The sequence below is a fragment of the Mesoplodon densirostris genome, chromosome 17, assembly GCF_025265405.1.
Source record: "Mesoplodon densirostris isolate mMesDen1 chromosome 17, mMesDen1 primary haplotype, whole genome shotgun sequence".
NCBI classification, from domain to species: Eukaryota; Metazoa; Chordata; class Mammalia; order Artiodactyla; family Ziphiidae; genus Mesoplodon; species Mesoplodon densirostris.
This window is the reverse complement of record NC_082677.1, coordinates 67,665,977-67,686,441: the sequence shown is the minus strand read 5'-3', so window position 1 is coordinate 67,686,441 and position 20,465 is coordinate 67,665,977. Positions and strand designations below refer to the sequence as shown.

Here is a 20,465-nt window from a genome sequence, read left to right as displayed (position 1 = left end):
GCCAAGTCAACAACGCTGGCAGGTTCTAGGACTCTTCCTAAAGACATAGACAGAAGATTCCTTTTGGTTCTCTTCTTCCACTCGTCTTACATCCTGGTTCTGGGCCAAGAGATAAAGGGCTACACTCCCTGTAGGCCACAAAGGGCTGTTCTTCACAGCATGGTGAAGATGGGAAAGACTCTGACAGGTACATGTTTTGGGGGAGGAAATCAGGGTATGAAGATGGACAAATGAAGGTTGAGATGCCCATTAGATATCAAAATGTAGGTGTTGAGTAGACTGCTGGATATTTAAATCTATAATTTGGGGGGGATATAGGATTTGATTTTTACTAATACTCTGTGATTTTAAAAATCCACTCATATTCAGACCTAATCTTTTCAAAAATCACACACGCACATTTTTTCAAGGCACACTGGCTATGCTGATTAAGCTACAATTGGTTATATTCCTTAATGTCTGGTTACTAAAAATACCAATGAACACTCAACTGGGGATTTTTAAGAGGAAACCAGAATATATATAAATACCAACCTAGCGTCAAAGTAGAAACGAAGCTCCATGAAATTGCTACACCAAACACATGACAGGTGGCTTGGAGAAGTGCCCAAAGTAGTTCTGATGAATCAAGGTATCTCTGAGAACCATGTCCCAAAAGCCTTTTCATGGTAGGATAAACTCGGGAAATTCAGGATCAACTTTATGAAACTTTTGCCAACCGGAGAGCCTAGAAGGTAGGTATCCCAGAAATTCCACATGCTCAGACACACCAACAGGGTCCAGGCTACCTAGAAGACTATGGGAGTCAGAGTGGGTTATCACCCCACTGTTTCCTCTAATAAAACCCCAACTTCCTGTTCAAGTATTCTCTCACTTTCATGCACTGAAGTACTGAGAAAGATCAAGTGGCAAATTCTTAATTATAAAAATATACATTAAGACCACTTCAAACTAAAAAGCTTCTACACAGCCACGAAAACTATCAACAAAATGAAAAGGTAACCTACTGAATAGAAGAAAATATTTGCAAATCACATGTCTGATAAGGGGTTAGTACTCAATATACATAAAGAATTCATACAACCCAATAACAGGAAAAAATCTGATTTTAAAATGGGCAAAAGATCTAAATAGACACTTTTCCAAAGAAAACACACAGATCGTCAACGCGTAAATGTAAAGGTGCTCAACATCACTGATCATCAGGGAAATGTACATCAAAACCACAATGAGATATCACCTCACACCTGCTAGGATGGCTATTATCAGAAAGACAAGAAATAACAAGTGTTGGCAAGGATGTGAAGAAAAGGGAACCCTTGTGCACTGTTGGTAGGAATGTAAATTGGTGCAGCCGTTATGGAAAACAGTATACTTTAAAAGTTAAAAACAGAACTACCATATTATCCAGCAATTCCACTTCTGGGTATTTAACCGAAGAAAACAAAAACACAAACTTGAAAGGAAACATGCACCCCCATGTTCACTGCAGCATTATTTATAATAGCCAAGACATGGAAACAACCTAAGTGTCCACTGATGTATGGATGAAGAAATGTGGTATATATATATATGTATGTATATTATATATATGTATATATATACATACACACACGCAGTGGAATATTATTCAACCATAAAAAAGAATGAAATCTTGGGAATTCCCTGGCAGTCCAGTGGTTAGGACTCCGTGCTTTCACTGCCAAGGGTGCACGTTCGATCCCTGGTCAGGGAACTAAGATTCTACGAGCTGCATAGCCAAAAAAAAACCCCCAAAAAACAAAAAAGGAATGAAATCTCGCCATTTGTGACAACATGGATGGACTTTGAGGGCATTATGCTAACCGAAATAAGTCAGACAGAGAAAGACAAACACTGTATGATCTCACTTATACGTGGAATCTTTAAAAAAAAAAAAAACAACAACAACAAGCTCATAGCTGCAGAAATCAGATTGACAGTTGAGGGGGAGGGGGACATAAACAGTACAAACTTCCAGTTATAAATAAGTCGCTGAGATGCAATGTACAGCATGGTGACTATAGATGATAATACTGTATTGCTTATTTGACAGTTGCTAAGAGAGTAGATCTTAAAAGTTCTCATTACAAAAAAAAAAATTCTGTAACTATATATGGTGACAGATGTTAACTAGACTTCCTATGGTGATTTCACAATATACACAAATATCGAATCGTTATATTGTAAACCTTAAACTAATATAATATAGTTGACCCCTGAACAACACAGGTCTGAACTGCAAGGATCCACTTATACTTTTCAATACTAAATATTACAGTACTACGAGATCCAAGGTCAGTTGACTGCAGATACAGAGGAACCACATGTACAGAGGGCCTACTTTAAACGTTATATGTGGATTTCAATTGCATGGAGGGTCTGCATCCTTAACAACTGTGCTGTTCAAGAGATAATTATGTGTCAATTATACCTCAATGAGGAAAATTTTTAATATATACACACTAATAGATTCTACTATTACTATTAAAGCAATTTTAGCTAATAAAATGGGAAAGAAATATGTGAAATATATAAAAATCAGACTACTATAAAGTTTCCTTGGGAGAAGCTCTTACCTTGGTGCTTCCTCTACCACCTTCTGATTTCTTCGCTGAATTGAGCACTCTCTTTCATTGAGCCACAAAGCATTCCCATGTTTATCACCTAAAACCTGAAAGAGCAATAAATAGTACCACTTGAAAAATTATAGAACCATCTCCATAGCATATGTGCCCAATTAACATTTTCTCCATGCAACACCCCTTGGATTTTAATATTCCAACCTCATAAAACATATGTACCTCTCAAATACAGTCTTCTTTTGGTTGACATTAGTGGAGGAAAATTTTATATTTACCACTCCAAAAGTCAACTGAACACTTTTATTAAAGACTTGAGGAAAAAATTCTCATCTTACATTTCCAATACACTGGGTAAAATATCAGAATCAACTGTACCAATTTTGTGAGGGACAATGAGCATCAATAAAGGGAATACATTCTAGATTTCAGTGGCACGTAGGAGAGCCATAAGTATTATTACAAACATCTGTTTGTTAATATTATCATGTCTGTTGATCAGGAAATGCTATTTCACTTACAACCAGTATGTGGTCTGTCACTTATATATGGATATTCTTACTGTGCTTTATTTTTGTTATAAGAAACTGGTAAAAGTTCTGGGGTTAATATATAACATTATTCTTTTTCCCATGTGTAATAATGGGAAATAAACTGGAATTTTAAATTTTAATAAAAATTTTAATAAAAATATATCCCAAATACTGAATGGGACATACTTTTACTTAAAAAAAAAAAAATCACTGTTTATCTGAAATTCAAATTTAACATATATCTTATTAGCTAAATCTGGAAACAGTAAAACATGCTCTTTATTAATGTTTTTGCATAGAATATTTGATCAGAAATAGATTAATCTATTTTCATGATTAAGGAGTACATGCATATTATTGAATGCATATATTTAAGTTCACGGAGGTAAAAGCTCTTCTAGAAGCCAAAAACAAGGCACTAACTTAAGCTCCAAACAGCTATGCCACCTCTCTGGGCAAGTCACTGTTTTCCCATGCATTATAAATAGTAGACAATATCATCTTAATATTTTACATGGCTGCTGAAAACATCAAATCAAAAGAGATCATGGTTTAACAAGTATAATAAACTATAAAATGAACAGTTAATAAATGACTACAAGGTTAATTTTTAGGAATAAAACCTACCTAAACCTCAAGAATGCTTCCAAACAAAGGAAAACATTACAGTAATGAAATGCCAGTAAGTTGGAATTTTATTTCTAAGACTCAAAGGTGACTGCATGAAGTACATCTAGAACTATTTTTAATCGTTAAATTTATTCTACCTCCTTTTTTATTCTAATTGACGTGGAAGTGAAAGTAGACTTAGTCTCCAAGAAATAAAGCCACAATAACCAAGAATTCTTAGAAACATTTTCAACTGTAAAATATTAGATTCAAATATACACAGAATCAAGTTTGTTTTTCCCTGAAGTCTGTGTAACTGTGCCACGCAGCTTGTGGGATCTTAGTTCCCAGACCAGGGACTGAACCCAGGCCAGGGCAGTGAAAGTGCCAAGTCCTAACCACCGGACAACCAGGGAATTCCATTAATCAAATGAAGAGACAAAGTAACCAGAAAACATTATAAATAAAAAGTGCTTCTAAGGGAAGTTAATACTTAAACACATCATGAGTTTTTTAAACTTTTAATATAGCCCTTTACAGATATGCACGTACTGAATATGGAAAGATCTCCCAGATATACTGCTTACTGAAAAAGCTTTATCATAATAGACTGCTCCACAAAATGGCAAGCCCTTTAACATCCATGGATCCAGCCCATAAAATGCCATCAGTGCCCTGGTTTAAACCACACAGAGCTGTGCCATTCCTATTGCCAGTACACAGTTTCAGCACGAGAAAGAACACAGTATGTGATAGCTCGTGTGAAAAACAATAGTTGATATACATGTATATACTTCACAGACTATGGCAGGATATTCAAAAAACAGTAACAGTGCCTGCTTCTAGGGATAGAAACCAGGGGACTTGGAGACAAGGGTGAAAGAAGGCTTACTTTTCATTGAATACCCTTTATCATGTGCACAAATTATCTAACATTAATTAATTAAAACTGAAGAAAATAAGCAAAAAACCTTCCAAGTATAGATCAGATATGGGAAACATCTGTGTTGCCTACTTAAGTTACTGGGAGATATTTTCACCTAAGTTTAAAAATATCGGCTAGGATATACGCCATGGTTAATTAAAATAAACTAAAAGCTTATGTAGAAATATAATGATTTAAAACAATTGAACAAACATTTACTGAGTATTAGTAATGTGAAGGACACTGCCTGGTTGCTAGGGACAACAAATGAGTAAGATCCAGCCTCTGTCCTCAAGGACTTCTTCGTGTATGAGGAAAGTCTGATAGCTAAAGATAAAATGGTGTAAGTGGTCTTCGAATGGCACAAATAAGTGCTAGATGGGGAATACAGAAAAGGGGGGAAAATTAATTTTGCCTCTAGGATCTTACGGGAAGGGTAGCCCAAATATCTCCCCTAAATTACAGACTTAAATATCCAACAGGCTACTCAACACCTACATTTTGATATCTAGTGGGCATCTCAACCTTCATTGGTCCAACTTCATACCCCGATTTCCTCCCCCAAAACATTTACCTCTCAGTCTTTCCCTTCTCAGTAAGACAGTCCCATTCTTATAATTCATCAGGCCAAAAGCCTAAAACTATCTTTGATGCCTTATTTTTTTCTTGTACATCACATCCGATCTTTAGAAAATCCGGTCTACCTTCACAAAATATCCAGAATTCAATCACGTCTCACCACCTCCACCACACGCTGGCCCAAGGTGCTACCCTCTCCCACTAGAATTATTACAAAACCCTCCAAAGGGATCTCTCAGCTTGAATTTCTGGGTTTCGATTGCTAAGAACCACTGAATACTGTGTGCCTCCCTTTTTCTACCTTGTTGAATAGGGGGTATTCATTGCAGTGTCATATCCTTTTCTTATCATTGTATTTTTGATAAGTGAGTGTCACACTGTCTTTAAATAAAGAGATCTTCACATCACAAAAACTGCTCTTGAAAAACCATACACAAGAAGTCTCATCCATACCTGAACCAAGTCTGAATACGAGATTCTGGTCTTGGAAGGAAGGTAGGTATATTCTGCCTATGGAAGGACATGGCCACTGGGGGCCGTAGAAAGGGTTGTGATAACTAGTATCCAAAAACAGCCCTGAATATAACAAACCATGGTATGCACACCCTTGCATAAGCACTTATGGCAATGATTCTAGGCTGGCCAAGTGACTTGCAAAATGCAACAAAAGTGATCCTGTGCCACCTAAACTTTAAAAGGCAGAATGGGGCTTCCCTGGTGGCGCAGTGGTTGAGAGTCCGCCTGCCGATGCAGGGGACACAGGTTCGTGCCCCAGTCCAGGAAGATCCCACATGCTGCAGAGCGGCTAGGACTGTGAGCCATGGCCGCTGAGCCTGCGCGTCCGGAGCCTGTGCTCTGCAACGGGAGAGGCCACAACAGTGAGAGGCCCACATACTGCAAAAAAAATATAATCCAAATCCCGGGGCTTCCCTGGTGGCGCAGTGGCTGAGAGTCCGCCTGCCGATGCAGGGGACACGGGTTCGTGCCCCGGTCCGGGGGGATCCCACGTGCCGCGGAGCAGCTGGGTCTGTGAGCCATGGCTGCTGGGCCTGCGCGTCCGGAGCCTGTGCTCCGCAGCGGGAGAGGCCACAGCAGTGAGAGGCCCGCGTACAGCAAAAAACAAAACAAAACAAAAAAAACAAACCAAATCCCATCTGATGTGGGGGGAGGGTGAGAGTGTAGGTAGAAGGTAGAGACAGATTGACAAGACAAAGTCTAAAGGTTACATGGAAACTCAAAGAATCTAAAAAAAAGCCAACATTATCTGAAGAAAAGCAATAAATTTAGAGCACTTACAGTACCAAATTTTTACACTTACTACAAAACCAAAATAATTAAGACAGTGACCAAGTGTCACTTAATTTACAGCAAATGTACACCACAATAAATGATGCTGGAAAAATTGGGTATGAGAATGTAAGAAAATTTACTTTGACTCCACCTCATATCAAACAAACAAAAAATTCAAAGAGAGTAACAGGCCTAAATACCAAACCTAAAACAATCAAGCTCCTAACTTGGGTACGCAAATTGGACTTAAACAAAATTGAGAACTTCTATTCCTTGAAAGACATTATTAATAAAGTGAATAGGTAAGTCACAGATGGGGGAAGATATGGGGGGTGTGTGTGTGTGTGTGTGTGTGTGTGTGCGTGCATGTGTGTGGTGAAGGACTCATAATCAAAATAGATATAGAACCCTGAAAACTCAATAATTCCAAAAAATCTAATTTGAAAAAGGGGGGCAAGGGTGAGACTTGAGCAGTCGCTTCACAAGAAAAGATATCCAGTTTTGGTCAATCAACGTATAAAAACATGCTCAGCATCAATATTCATCAGAGAAATGCAAATTAAAACAAAGATACGATTACATGTCCAACAAAATGGCTAAACATTAAAAAACTAAGAACACCAAACGCTGGAAAAGATGGCTGAACTGGAAACATTCATATATCATGGGCAGGAGTATATATTATTGATAGAACAACCACAGTATCTATTAGAACTAAACATAACCTGACCATGTAATCCAACAATCCCTCTCCTCAGTATATGCAAAAGTATGTATGTTCATAAAAAGACATAGCAGTTTATTCATAATATCAAAAAATGGAAACAACCTAAAGGTTCACCATCAGAAAAATGGATAAATTGCAGGTTATTCAAATAATGGAACACCACAGAGCAATTTTTGAGTGAATGATAATGCACAGCCTCATGAACCTCAGATATGATGTTGTGTGGAAGAAGCCAGCACAAGCAAGTATGTATCATATGATTCCATTTATCTGTAGTTTAAGAAGAAACAAAAACAATCTATGGTATTAGATGTCAGAACAGCAGTTAATTTTGGTGGCCAAGGAGAAGGACTGACTGGAAGTGGTATGAAAGAATCTTTTGATATAACGGAAATGATCCATATACAGATCTGGATGGCGGTTACACAGTTATATATGTATATAAATAAATTTTTACTAAATTGTACACTTAGGTGGACTTCACTGTATATGTGATATTTCAATTTAGAATATCTAAAAAGAAAAACTAACAAACAAAACAAAATCTGCTAGCCTCAGAAAGAAATACATTACATTCAATGTTTTAAAAATATAAATGGATTATATGTTTGCAATTTGTTTTTTCCACTCTGGAAGATTTGAGGATCTACATGAAGATTTCCTAACTAAAAATAATATCTATGTAAAGTGATAATTAAACTTAAAAACAGGGCTTCCCTGGTAGCGCAGTGGTTGAGAGTCCGCCTGCCAATGCAGGGGACACGGGTTCGTGCCCCGGTCCGGGAAGATCCCACATGCCGTGGAGTGGCTGGGCCCGTGAGCCATGGCGGCTGAGCCTGCGCATCCGGAGCCTGTGCTCCGCCACAGGAGAGACCACAACAGTGAGAGGGCCGTGTACGGCAAAAAAAAAAAAAACTTAGAAAACACAGTGACAAAATCTAAGACTTTGTTTTATTATGCCCCATCAGAAGTTACAAGGGCAGCAAATAATCTTTTATTAATTTTCTGGAACTCTATCCACACAAAATTAAGAAAAAAAAAATAATACTTTCATTTCAATATGATTTCTAATCTGATATTTATATTTTATCAATTTCAATTGTTACATATCAATTCATAGCCACAATGTGTAAAATTAGCACAAGGCATTTCTGACAGAAAAACGAAACTTTCGGCAGACTTTCCTTCTTCATCTGTGTTTTATTTCAGAAAAAACCATTTTATTTTGCTGAAAGCCACACCTCCACAACCACTTTAACAGATGGATTACAATCTTAATCTGAGTAGAAGAGATGATTTATTCATCTCTATCCAATAGCAGAATGCCTGCCACAATAAGCCACACAGACATCTGTGAACTGAAATGATACAAGAGTCCAGGTCAGGCACTTTTCTTTTAAAAATGCCCCAAAGTGGCCCAGTATCAGAAGGGGACTGAGTGCGCCTCTAGGTAGAATATATTCGGCCTGGATGGACATCTTGTGACTACTGCTTTCTGGAGCTGGGCTTCTGTATCATTCCCCATCCAATCAACATTCTGGCACTTTGAAAAAAGGATACCAGACTCCTAAGGGAGGTGATCAACTTATGTACATTCTCTATTTCATACTTATTCAAACATACCAGAACTTTCACAATCATTCTAAATGTAAGAAAGGATGTGTTTTTAATAGGAGTAAGCAATATTATTTTAAAGTTATAATAATTCAAAAGATATCTTAAAATGTACCAACCTGGACTTCTATATGACGAGGGTTATCAATAAATTTTTCTATTAGTAGCCTATCATCACCAAAACTAGAAGCAGCTTCTTGAGATGAAAATCTAAAACCATCCCTGTAAAGAAAAACAGAACAGTCAAATGAACACAAAACAAATACAGCCCTCGATATAAAAGAAAACTAATTAAAGGTTTATTTGTGCTTACTTCTGCACAAAGCGGAGAAAAATTCACTTAAGATACCAATAACTCAATTATTTTTGGTTGAACAACTCTTCTACTCACTAGCTCTGTGACTCCGGATGAATGCTTTAATTTCCCTGATCCTAGATTTTTATAGAAACAGGAATACCAATACTTATTTCACCAACTGTTAAAAATGAGGTATTTTTAATAAACCATATAAATCATATAAAATTTCATTTCTTTGACCTTACTATACCTTAATTCCACTAATAAAAATATATAAAAATGCATATACATTTGACTCAAAAGTCAGAAGATGCACACAAAAATGTAAAGGACCTAGACAGACAACTGCACAACTGGGGCAAAGCCACAGCAAGTATACTCAGTAAGAATACAAAAGGAGGGTCCTCAAGAAGACTCCCTGAAGCAGCCGCATAGCACAGGGAGATCAGCTCGGTTCTTTGTGACTGCCTGGAGGGGTGGGATAGGGAGGGTGGGAGGGAGACGCAAAAGGGAGGGGATATGGGAACATATGTATATGTATAACTGATTAAATTTGTAAAATAAAAAAATAAATAAATAAATAAATAAATAAATAAATAAAAACCAACCCCCCCAAAAAATAAATAAATAAATAAAAAGAAGACTCCCTGATATTTTAAATACACAACTTTAAAAGCAATGACCTCCCACACATCTATACAGATCACTACAATTTTATCTTCTTTAAAATTGTTCAAAAATAATAATTAAAAGAGAAAAGTTCGATTTTTTTAATAAAAATATGAATTTAATTATTGCTTTGTATATTTTATTTTCAAACTATAACTTAAACATTATCATTATTAAAATATGCTTACTAAAGTCATACACTTTGAAATTTCACTCAGTCTATTAAAAACTCAAACTTGCTTACCTAACACTAACTAGAATATGTTATATTCCATTCACTGATATACTCAAGAGTATAAAATTTAATCCCTTTTATATGTAATTAATAGTTTCTTAATCTTCAGATCAAATACCTGTATTTAATGTTCAACATTAAAATTCTTTTAATCCTTTCATTTGCAAACACTCCATCTGGCAATATTAGAAATAACTATCTCATTTGTTTGTGTGATTGGAAAATACAACACTGCAAGTAAACACAGACTAGAAGGATAAATTTGAAAACATATGGCAAAAATTTCTATTTCTCAGCATTCTCAGAGAAAAGGTATCACGTTTTCTTAGTCCTCCATTACTCCCTTGATTTTAGGGAATGGAGTTTAGATCTCAGGAGACTACAAACCTCCAAGAAACGAAAGCACAATGAATCATTGTTTTCAATACCATATAACTAACTTTTTATTAGGTGGGATACAATGATTCACAAGGAAAAAACATAGTACTTTACAGTTTGTCTCTGCTCTAACGATTTTAAAGTTTTCATTTTGCATTTAAATCAAAAATTCCAAAAATTTAAAAAATCAAAGTCACCCAAATAAATTATCAGGTTTGAAAGCATTACCAACATGTTTTGGAGCTCATGGAAAACTGCATTTAGATCATGTGTAGCACTCAGTAATACATTCATTCAATAAATACTTACTGCTCATGAAACTATGTGCCTGGTGCATATATATATGTGATGGAAATACAAAATTAAAACAGAAACTGCCCTTACAACACCTAAAGTCTAGTGGGGTTACTCCAAAATGTAGACATGATCAATTTTCCGTGTATGCCATAACATTTCATTTAAATTGGCAATAAGGCAGCAATCCCACTACTGGCATATACCCTGAGAAAACCGTAATTCAAAAAGAGTCATGTACCACAGTGTTCACTGCAGCTCTATTTACAATAGCCAGGACATGGAAGCAACCTAAGTGTCCATCAACAGATGAATGGATAAAGAAGACGTGGCACATATATACAATGGAATATACTCAGCCATAAAAAGAAACGAAAAAAACAAATACCGTATGCTAACACATATACATGGAATCTAAAAAAAAAAAAAAAAAAAAGTGGTTCTGAAGAACCTAGGGGTAGGACAGGAATAAAGACGCAGACGTAGAGAATGGACCTGAGGACACGGGGAGGGCGAAGGGTAAACTTGGACGAAGTGAGAGAGTGGCATGGACATATATACACTACCAAATGTAAAATAGCTAGTGGGAAGCAGCCGCATGGCACACGGAGATTAGCTCGGTGCTTTGTGTCCACCTAGAGGGGTGGGGTAGGGAGGGTGGGAGGGACACCCAAGAGGGAGGAGATATGGGGATATATGTATATGTACAGCTGATTCACTTTGTTATACAGCAGAAACTAACAAACCATTGTAAAGCAATTATACTCCAAAAAAGATGTTAAATAAATAAATAGGGATAAGGAAAAGAAAGCCAGAGATTATTATGAAAATATCTGAGTCTACTTTCAACAACCTCCATGACTCTTACCCTAATTTATTATACAATACAACAAACACTATACTTTTTAAAATCTTTCAGATGTTCTAAAGATTCTAAGATAAGTATAGATGCTACTTCCCTGAAGATGTTACAAGAGGGACACACTCCTTAAGATAGAAGAATAAAGCAAAATTATAAAGCAGAAACTAACACACCATTGTAAAGCAATTATACTCCAATAACGACGTTAAAAAAAAAAGAATAAAGCAATTAATGGCTACTAAGTTTTCCATCTGAAGAATGTTAAAATTTTTGTGGATTATGCACAAAAATGTCTTCCTCGAGGGAAGAAAGAGTAAATGCAGTGCAGCACGATATTAACAGTTGGTGACACCAGAAGACAAATATATGGGTGCTTTCTGGACTGTTCTCTCAATTTTCCCAAAGTTTTGATTTTTCCAAATTAACAGAGGATACAGAGCAAATTTTTTAAATGAGGGTCCTGTATCATTATATCAACTAATGTTATACTTTTGTTAATTTCAACAAAGTTTTAGAGATGGCTTATTTATCTAGTTGAAAAGAGTAATTTTAGGTAGAAAATTGTTTATGTATGTATTTTTACTAATTATATGAAAATATTTTGAAACAATGTGACATTTACTGACCAAGAAAGGGTTAACTTATTTACCAAAGATGCCCAATATATGAATAGATACAGAGATTTTCAAAAACAATGAATTCTAAATTAAAATCCATTGGTTAAAAGCAGCATAGCAAATCTCATTGCCAAGAAACTGAAGAGTAATCCTACCATAGAAGAATATGTTACTAAGAGTAGCCCTGGACAAATGACTGATAAGAAATATGAGATCATAAGAACAATAATGAAAAATAAGTGCTAAGGCTTTCAGTGAAATGGCTATATAAGTGCCATATAAAAGGGAAAAACACTGATAAAAAAGAATTAGAGTTCACAAAATACACATCTCTTATAAAACCATTAAACTGTGTTTAACATCTTTATTACCTCATTCTTTACTACAAATAGACTGTAGCAGATTGTCTTTTCCAAACATGGCCACAACAGCATCTCCCATTCCATATGCTCTACTAAGAAACCTGCCACTCCTTCACAAGGAAGTGAAGTCTAATGCCCCTCCCCTTGAATTCAGGTAGAATTTGTGCTCACTGGTAATCAACAAAATACGGTAAAGGCAAGCTGTGTGACTTATGAGACTGGATCATGAAAAGTGATACAGCTTCCACTTGGATTTGAAACAAATACTCTTGGACCCCCGGGTCACTATGTAAGAAGTCTAAAGTCGCCATCCCGTGAGGAAGCCCAACCAAACCATGGAGACGTCCACTAACTCACAGGGCTTACAAATAAAGCACAAAAGACAGCTTCAACACCTGAACTTCAAAAGTCAAATAGGACGAATTACGTGTTAAAAATGGGGCTAAGTATGCCTCCTACCCTTATGCCTGCTTCCACCCACACACAACAACTAGCCAGCCCAACTTCAAACATCTCACACAGTTAACCAATGCTCTGCAAGTCTCCACTATCAAAAGGAACCACGCCAGGCCAAGAGTTCCAGAGAGAGACTAAGAAGCAGACCATTCTTCAATTAAGCATCTCAATTCTGAAGATAAACGCCCTCACTCTGACCTTAACTTCTCGGCATTTCCCAAGAAATTTTCAAGTGAATTAGTGTTGCAGCAGATCCATTTAATTCTTATAAATCAACACTAAGGCCAAAGAGAGAATAAGAGCAAAAAAATAAGATAACTTAAACAGGGCCTGCAAGTCATCCTCAAGTACTCAAACTCTATATCCAATCACTCAGAAAATCCTGTTGCCTCTACTTTCAGAATTAAACTCTTTCTTACCATTTCCACCATTACACTGGTGAAAGCCACCACCACCATTATTTTGCGTGGATTATTTCAACAGCCTCCCAACTGGTTTCCCTGATTCCAGAGTTCATGATTCTGCCCCCTGTTAAGTCTATTGCCAAGAGAGCAACCAGTGATCCTTTGAAAACTTAAGTCACAAAATCTTGACAATTGGTAAATCTGGATGATACGTATATAGAAGTTCATTGTGTTCTTCTACATCTTTGCACATTTGAAAATTTTTATAATTCAAAACATGTAAACAATGTTAGGAGTTTGTTGAAGTTCCATGATTGTGACTTCTCTACTCAAACCCTCCAGTAGCCCCCCATCTCACTAAGAATGGCCTACGAGGTCCTAGACAATCGGCTCCCCATTTCCTTCTACTCCTCCCCCTGCCCCCACCGGCTGGCCAGCCCTGGATCTCTCGAGACACGCTACTGCATCACTGCCTCCACACTTGCTCTTCCCTTGCCTGGATCCTAATCCCCACACTCTTCCCTCCTCGCTCAAATGTGCCTTCTCAGTGAGGACGGCCCTGACAATCCTGCTTAGAATGGGAATTCCCTCCAACACTCCCCATGTCTCTTCCTTTCCTCCTTGACTTTTCTTATATTGCTTATCACCTTCCACAACAGGATGTGATTTACTTTGATCTTGTTCATTGTTTGTCTCTTCCTACGGGAATGGGTTTCTGAACCTTGTTTATGTCGTGGATGCCTTTGGCAGTATCATGCAGCATAGGAACTTCTTAGTCAAAATAAGGTTCAAAGTGATTTAAAATGTAGAAAAGAATATACATAGGATTGCATAAGAAACAAATTATACTGAAATACAGGTATCAAAGTATTTTTTAAAAACAAATTTGGGGGGCTTCCCTGGTGGCGCAGTGGTTGAGAATCTGCCTGCCAATGCAGGGGACACGGGTTCGAGCCCTGGTCTGGGAAGATCCCACATGCCGCGGAGCGACTGGCCCCGTGAGCCACAATTACTGAGCCTGCGCGTCTGGAGCCTGTGCTCTGCAACAAGAGAGGCCGCGATAGTGAGAGGCCCGCGCACCGTGATGAGGAGTGGCCCTCACTTGCTGCAACTAGAGAAAGCCCTCACACAGAAACGAAGAGCCAACACAGCCATAAAGAAATAAATAAATAAATATTAAAAAAAAAAATTGGGGGTATCATGCACTTGGTTCTTTATTCGTTAATAAGCTCCAACAACAAGTCTCACAATCACTGCAACTTAGAGATACCTGCAACAATGTAATGTGATAATATAAGGGATCTCTTAAAGGGTGAAAAGTCCCACAGATACTACTACCATTGTAGCTTGTCTATATTGGAGGAAACACTAAATTCCAGTTAGAGGCTAGTAAAAGAAATATGTACTTTTTTTCCTTATCCAGGCGCACAAACGTCCCTGAACTTTACGGGTCTGTGAATTCAAAGGTTAAGAACTCCTGATCCAGTTATGTACTGGGTATAGAGGAATACAGAGAGAGAACTGCATAGAGGAGTGGATTATTTTGTCTGTTTCTGTTCATTGCTGTATTCCTGGAACCTTCCTAAAACACTGCCCGTCACACAGGAGGCTCTCAGTATCAAATATCTCAATAACAAATATCACCAATCCATGCAATGAGTTTATTTATGCTGGTAAGTGTAAGATGGGAGAGGAGAATCTGACGTTACCTCAGTCAGTATCTGGTATCAGTGCCACACCGAACGTGAGACTGGGGCTGAAAGGTCTGTATTGGGCACATATTATCACCTCACCTCTAACACACAACCAAAGAAACAATGGTGTCCTGAGACAACTGTCTTCTAGAGTTAAAACTATCTGTACAAGTCTGCAGTGTGGTGTCTTCCCCTCAGATTTTAAAGGGTAATATATTGCCTCTAGGAGATTTTTACCTTGTATGTTCACTTTAGAACCTAATTTCTGAATTATATTTGTATTGCATGACTTTCACACCAACTACTCCAGATTTCTCTCTTTCAGAGATTTCAGGGAATAGGAAGAAAGGGAAAAGAAAGGGAGAAAACAGAACTAACCATTTGGACGATCAAATTACTTTTGGGTAGAGAAAGGGCAGGAAAGGCAACATTAACAATAATAATTCAGTGATTTTTTAAATTCCCCTCCTTCAAAAAATGACATAAATCTCTCTTGCTGCCAAACCTTGAAGTATGTAATACAAATCTGAATAGAGTCCCTTGAAACCTGCTTGTACTAGGCAGTTGTTCAAAAAAATTATTTTCTAATCCCCATGATGTTATCAATACATTAGGCTTTCAAATTTTTGTTTTAAAAGTTTCTTTTGATTTCTGAAACTACTACTAAGAAAGTGTTCTAAATTCATAACAGAGTGCACTGCATATAAAGGACATACAATAATTTCAAATTCAAAAGGAAATATATTTCACACTATAAAGTTATAATAGTAGTTCACTGTTTTTATAGACAAGCAAAGGGAAGCAAATGTATACTAATACATAAACAGATAAAATTATGACTGCTTTCAAATATATATGGCTCAAATCTTTGATCACATTCAGAATTACATAGCCAAACGTTAGTAATTTTTGCCTAGAAGACAAAATCATGACTATAATTTTTAAAAATACACTGTAAAAAAGAGATAATCCTTTATTAATGTTTAAGAAAGTAAAAACCTTTCGATAATAGGATAATCATCATCAAAATATAAATAAAATTTTCTGCATAATTTCAATTTTTCCCATCTAGAAGAGTAAAAATTAGATGATTATTATAACTATTCCATTATGTTTCTGGTATCTGTTTACTTGTCAGTTTAATAAAACTCTAGTAACTGCAATTTTCATCAAAAGTATATTTTGGACAGAATCTCACCTGGTCTCTTCATCATCCCAAGCGATTCGCATGCCTTTCCCACCACCACCTGCTGAGGCCTTGATCATAACAGGGTAGCCTAACAGCAGGGAAGAATTAGACAGAAGTTCAGACTTTGATCATTTGGATGCATGAACATGACAACTGACCACATGTTCGATAACACAGAAGACAATAACTAATTTATTTAAAAGTTCCTTTCTTTAGAGTCAGGAAAATAATATCAGTGTAATGATCTTACATATATTTTTTAAATGAATGTGATCATTTTAAAAGAAAAAGACTATTTGCATCAATAAATATAACATTTTCCCCAATAATGAAATAAAAAGCTAAGAAAATGTAATTTGACAGTGGATTCCAAAAATGGAAATAGATACAGTATTAATTAACCAAGGATATAAGAAACAACTTTTATAGCATTAAGGAAACACACACGCGCGTGCACACACACACCCACACACACACATTCTTTTGATTCCCCAAAACTGCTGTTTGCATACATAACAAATTAAATTCCCTTTTTTCCAAAAGTAATGGTTTACAGGGACTTGAGGTATTTTCATCTGAAAAATCACAGGGAACCCCTGCAGCTTTTATCTGCAAGAACTGACATGATGGCTTTGGGAAACATCAAGCCATGGCTGATACATTCTGCCTGGAGCACAAGATGCAGGGCTCGCTGGTATCAGTGGAGACCCTACGGCACTACTCCACGCAGTCAACAGGCCATGACATATCTAGACTTAGGGAATATTGTGAAAATACAAAGTCAGGCCCAAAACAAAGGACATTTCCAGCCGAAGTTTTGTAAGAGAAAATTAATAAAATGGTTGTTAGCAAAGAGGATTGCGTAGTTAGAGTAGTTATTATAAAGTAAAATTTCTGACAGCATGAGTCATCTACAATGATTTATCCAGAAACGCTGTGAAGTCTCTTTGTTTACAGGTTCTCCGACAATAAGGTGGAGATACTCGTGGCTGAGACCACTTGTTTATGATCTTTTCTGAAGAAAGACGAGGTCAGTGAGCCCTTAAAGGACTCCTCCTGACCTGTGATGCTCTAACAGCACTACACTCTAGCTATAGGATCTTCACGAAAAGGGAAGACAGGGCTGAATGTCACAGACCTTTGACCCCCAAACCACAAAACATCACTTAACTTCAACTTAGTTAAAATGGCACTTGCTTCCTAAGTGATTCATAAGTAATTAAATTTTTAAAATTCTGATGTTGGTTACGTTTACGTGAGAGAGACTTATGTGGGACAGCATTTTAAAAGCAATACGAAGTGCAGTAAGAACAAGAAGGATGAACACAGTACTTTCACACTGGAAGCCTTATCATCTAGGAAGAAAGAGGGAAAGTACCCAAATAATTCTCTCAATGAGAATTCAGAAAAGAATCACAGGAAGGTAAGAGAAAGGGGATTAAGAAAAGCATATTACAGATAGGGCCATTTACACGAGGCTAGGCAGGGCGAGCAGGACATGAACATGTTAGGCAGGAACAGCAGAAACGGAGGCGGGGGAAGCACAGGGCAGGTTGAAGAAAGGACTGAAACAATGTGCAGCACACAGAGTGTCTGCAGGACGGCAGAGGAAAAGAGAACTCAAAGCACACACCGGGAGCACATTACGCTACACACTCCTGCGTGCTACCGGTCCTGCTGGAGAGTAATAAGCACGGCGCCTGTCTTGCTCAGTGCTGCAGGCTTACAATGAGTACCACAGAAAGGAATTAGACTGAGATCCGTAAAGAAGAATTGAGCAGTGAAGAAACAATATCTAAACATCAGAAACCAGCATGCCTGAGAAATCCTTTTAAAAACAACTTAAGGTCTTTTTTATCCCCAAAAAACATGTCATCAATTCACCATCAAAAACTATTTATCCATGTGAACAGGAAACCACGAGAGGTATGATAGCCACATCCCATATCTCTACTATTTTCAGTTCCCGCTGAGGATTAGGAAATTTGCAGTTATTCTGATTCCAGTATTAACCTCATCTTAGTCATTTATTCATCTACGGACCCTGGACTATATAGGGATTTGTAAGGTTCAAAGTAAGATTGGGAAATTGTCCTTGGTAACAAGGAACTAGATGGCAAAACAAAACACATAAAATAATTTGTCAACAAGAAACTAATGTATGTTCAGAAAAGGTGAGAAATTGTCAGGCAACAGGGCAATATATAATAAGACAATTGCAATATGGTCCCTCCAAAGGAGGCAATGCAGCATTAGACATGTGAATACATATAACCCAGAAAAGAAGACTCCCTGACAAAAATTTAACAAGCCAAATATTAGGGCTTCCCTGGTGGCGCAGTGGTTGAGAGTCCGCCTGCCGATGCAGGGGACACGGGTTCGTGCCCCGGTCCGGGAAGATCCACATGCCGCAGAGCGGCTGGGCCCGTGAGCCGTGGCCGCTAAGCCTGCGCATCCATCCGAAGCCTGCGCTCCACAAAGGGAAAGGCCACAACAGTGAGCGGCCCGCGTATCGCCAAAAAAAAAAAAAAATTTAACAAGCCAAATATTAAACAACTGGGAGAGAGGGAGAAACTGGTAGAAGTTAGGGACATTACAGTCACAAACTCAATATAATTTTTGAGCTATAATTGAAAATAATATAATGGTAAGGTATTCTACTCAATTTCTTACGCCAAGTAAGTCATTAAATTTCAGACAGTACATTTTTTTTTTTTTTTTTTTTTTCCGGTACGCGGGCCTCTCACTGCTGCGGCCTCTCCCGTTGCGGAGCACAGGCTCCGGACGCGCAGGCTCAGCGGCCATGGCTCACGGGCCCAGCCCGCTCCGCGGCATGTGGGATCTTCCCGCACCGGGGCACGAACCCGTGTCCCCTGCATCGGCAGGCGGACTCTCAACCACTGCACCACCAGGGAAGCCCGACAGTACATATTTTTATGCTGTCACTATGCCATGGAGAAATGAGATCTAGCTATTTGGAAAGCAGGGGAAAAAATATTCCACACAGATGATATTAAATAATATCAAAAAGCCCAGTCCGTCATCCCTACTTTCTTATTGTGCCTGTGGCTCTAATTAGGGTAAGCCATGGGGTGCCAGGAACTGGACGAAAAAGAAAAAAAAAAAAGATTCAGTCAAAAGTTGACATTCCCGGAAAAATCAGAAATGATCAAGTTGATGGCTATTGCTTCCTCTCTTTTCCCAGTCTGGGTATGAAATATCCACTAATGTTCTCTCACATTTTTTTTTAAATCCATTGGAGTACTTACTCTTCTGTTCAACTTTTGTGTAGAACACATTTCTTTAATTTCATATTCTTCAGTTGACATATGTTGGAAACAGAACAACCTTCCTTATCATAACAAAACAAAATTCTCCAAGGTTTTTAAAAGGAGACGAATCTCCTGGTATGATAAGATGGCTTAAAAAACAAAACAAAAAACCCTCAGGTCCTAGTGCTGTTCACAGATATTTCCTCACCTTTACCATCCTCTCATTGAATGCCTACTCCCCACTACCTGATCTCCCCTCCCAGACCCAGAGATACATGCCCCTCTCCTTCTAACACCCCAACTCCAACATGCACAAAGTCTCCATTCCTTATTCCCCTTCTGCATGATGCTTCCAAAAAGATATCTACTAAGTACTATGTGAGAAAAATGTTAAATTTTTTTTTAAAAAAAAAACAGAAACTTAGTACCAAAGTACTAAAAGGTTTCTATTCCTACTTTTCTGTACTCAACCTTCAAGGTTTGTTTTTTTTTTTTTTTTTTTTTTGCAGTTCGCGGGCCTCTCACTGCCGTGGCCCCTCCCATTGCGGAGCACAGGCTCCGGACGCGCAGGCCCAGCGGCCATGGCTCACGGGCCCAGTCGCTCCGCGGCATGTGGGATCCTCCCAGACCGGGACACGAACCCGTGTCCCCTGCATCGGCAAGGCGGACTCTCAACCACTGCGCCACCAGGGAAGCCCAACCTTCAAGGTTTAACTGCAGGACAAGATAACTTCTCTGGTTTCCTTTCCTCCCAGCAATCAGTATGGCTTACTTTCTACCATAAGCAGCAATCCTCTTTCTAACTCTACCATCAAATTTTCATTCATCAACTCAAAAATATTCACTGAATAAATACTT

General features: G+C 37.9%; 1 protein-coding gene across 3 annotated transcripts in view; it reads right to left on the bottom strand.

The window, feature by feature from the left end:
• PCCA (propionyl-CoA carboxylase subunit alpha) overlaps window positions 1–20,465 on the bottom strand; it is a 349,043-nt gene that overhangs the window by 212,942 nt on the left and 115,636 nt on the right. For all 3 annotated transcript variants that reach the window (XM_060080286.1, XM_060080287.1, XM_060080288.1), the window contains 3 exons: window positions 16,345–16,423; window positions 8,997–9,099; window positions 2,598–2,692 (listed from right to left, as the gene is read on the bottom strand). In XM_060080286.1, coding sequence (XP_059936269.1) covers window positions 2,598–2,692; window positions 8,997–9,099; window positions 16,345–16,423 — 277 coding nt within the window. The remainder of the gene's footprint in view (window positions 1–2,597; window positions 2,693–8,996; window positions 9,100–16,344; window positions 16,424–20,465) is intronic.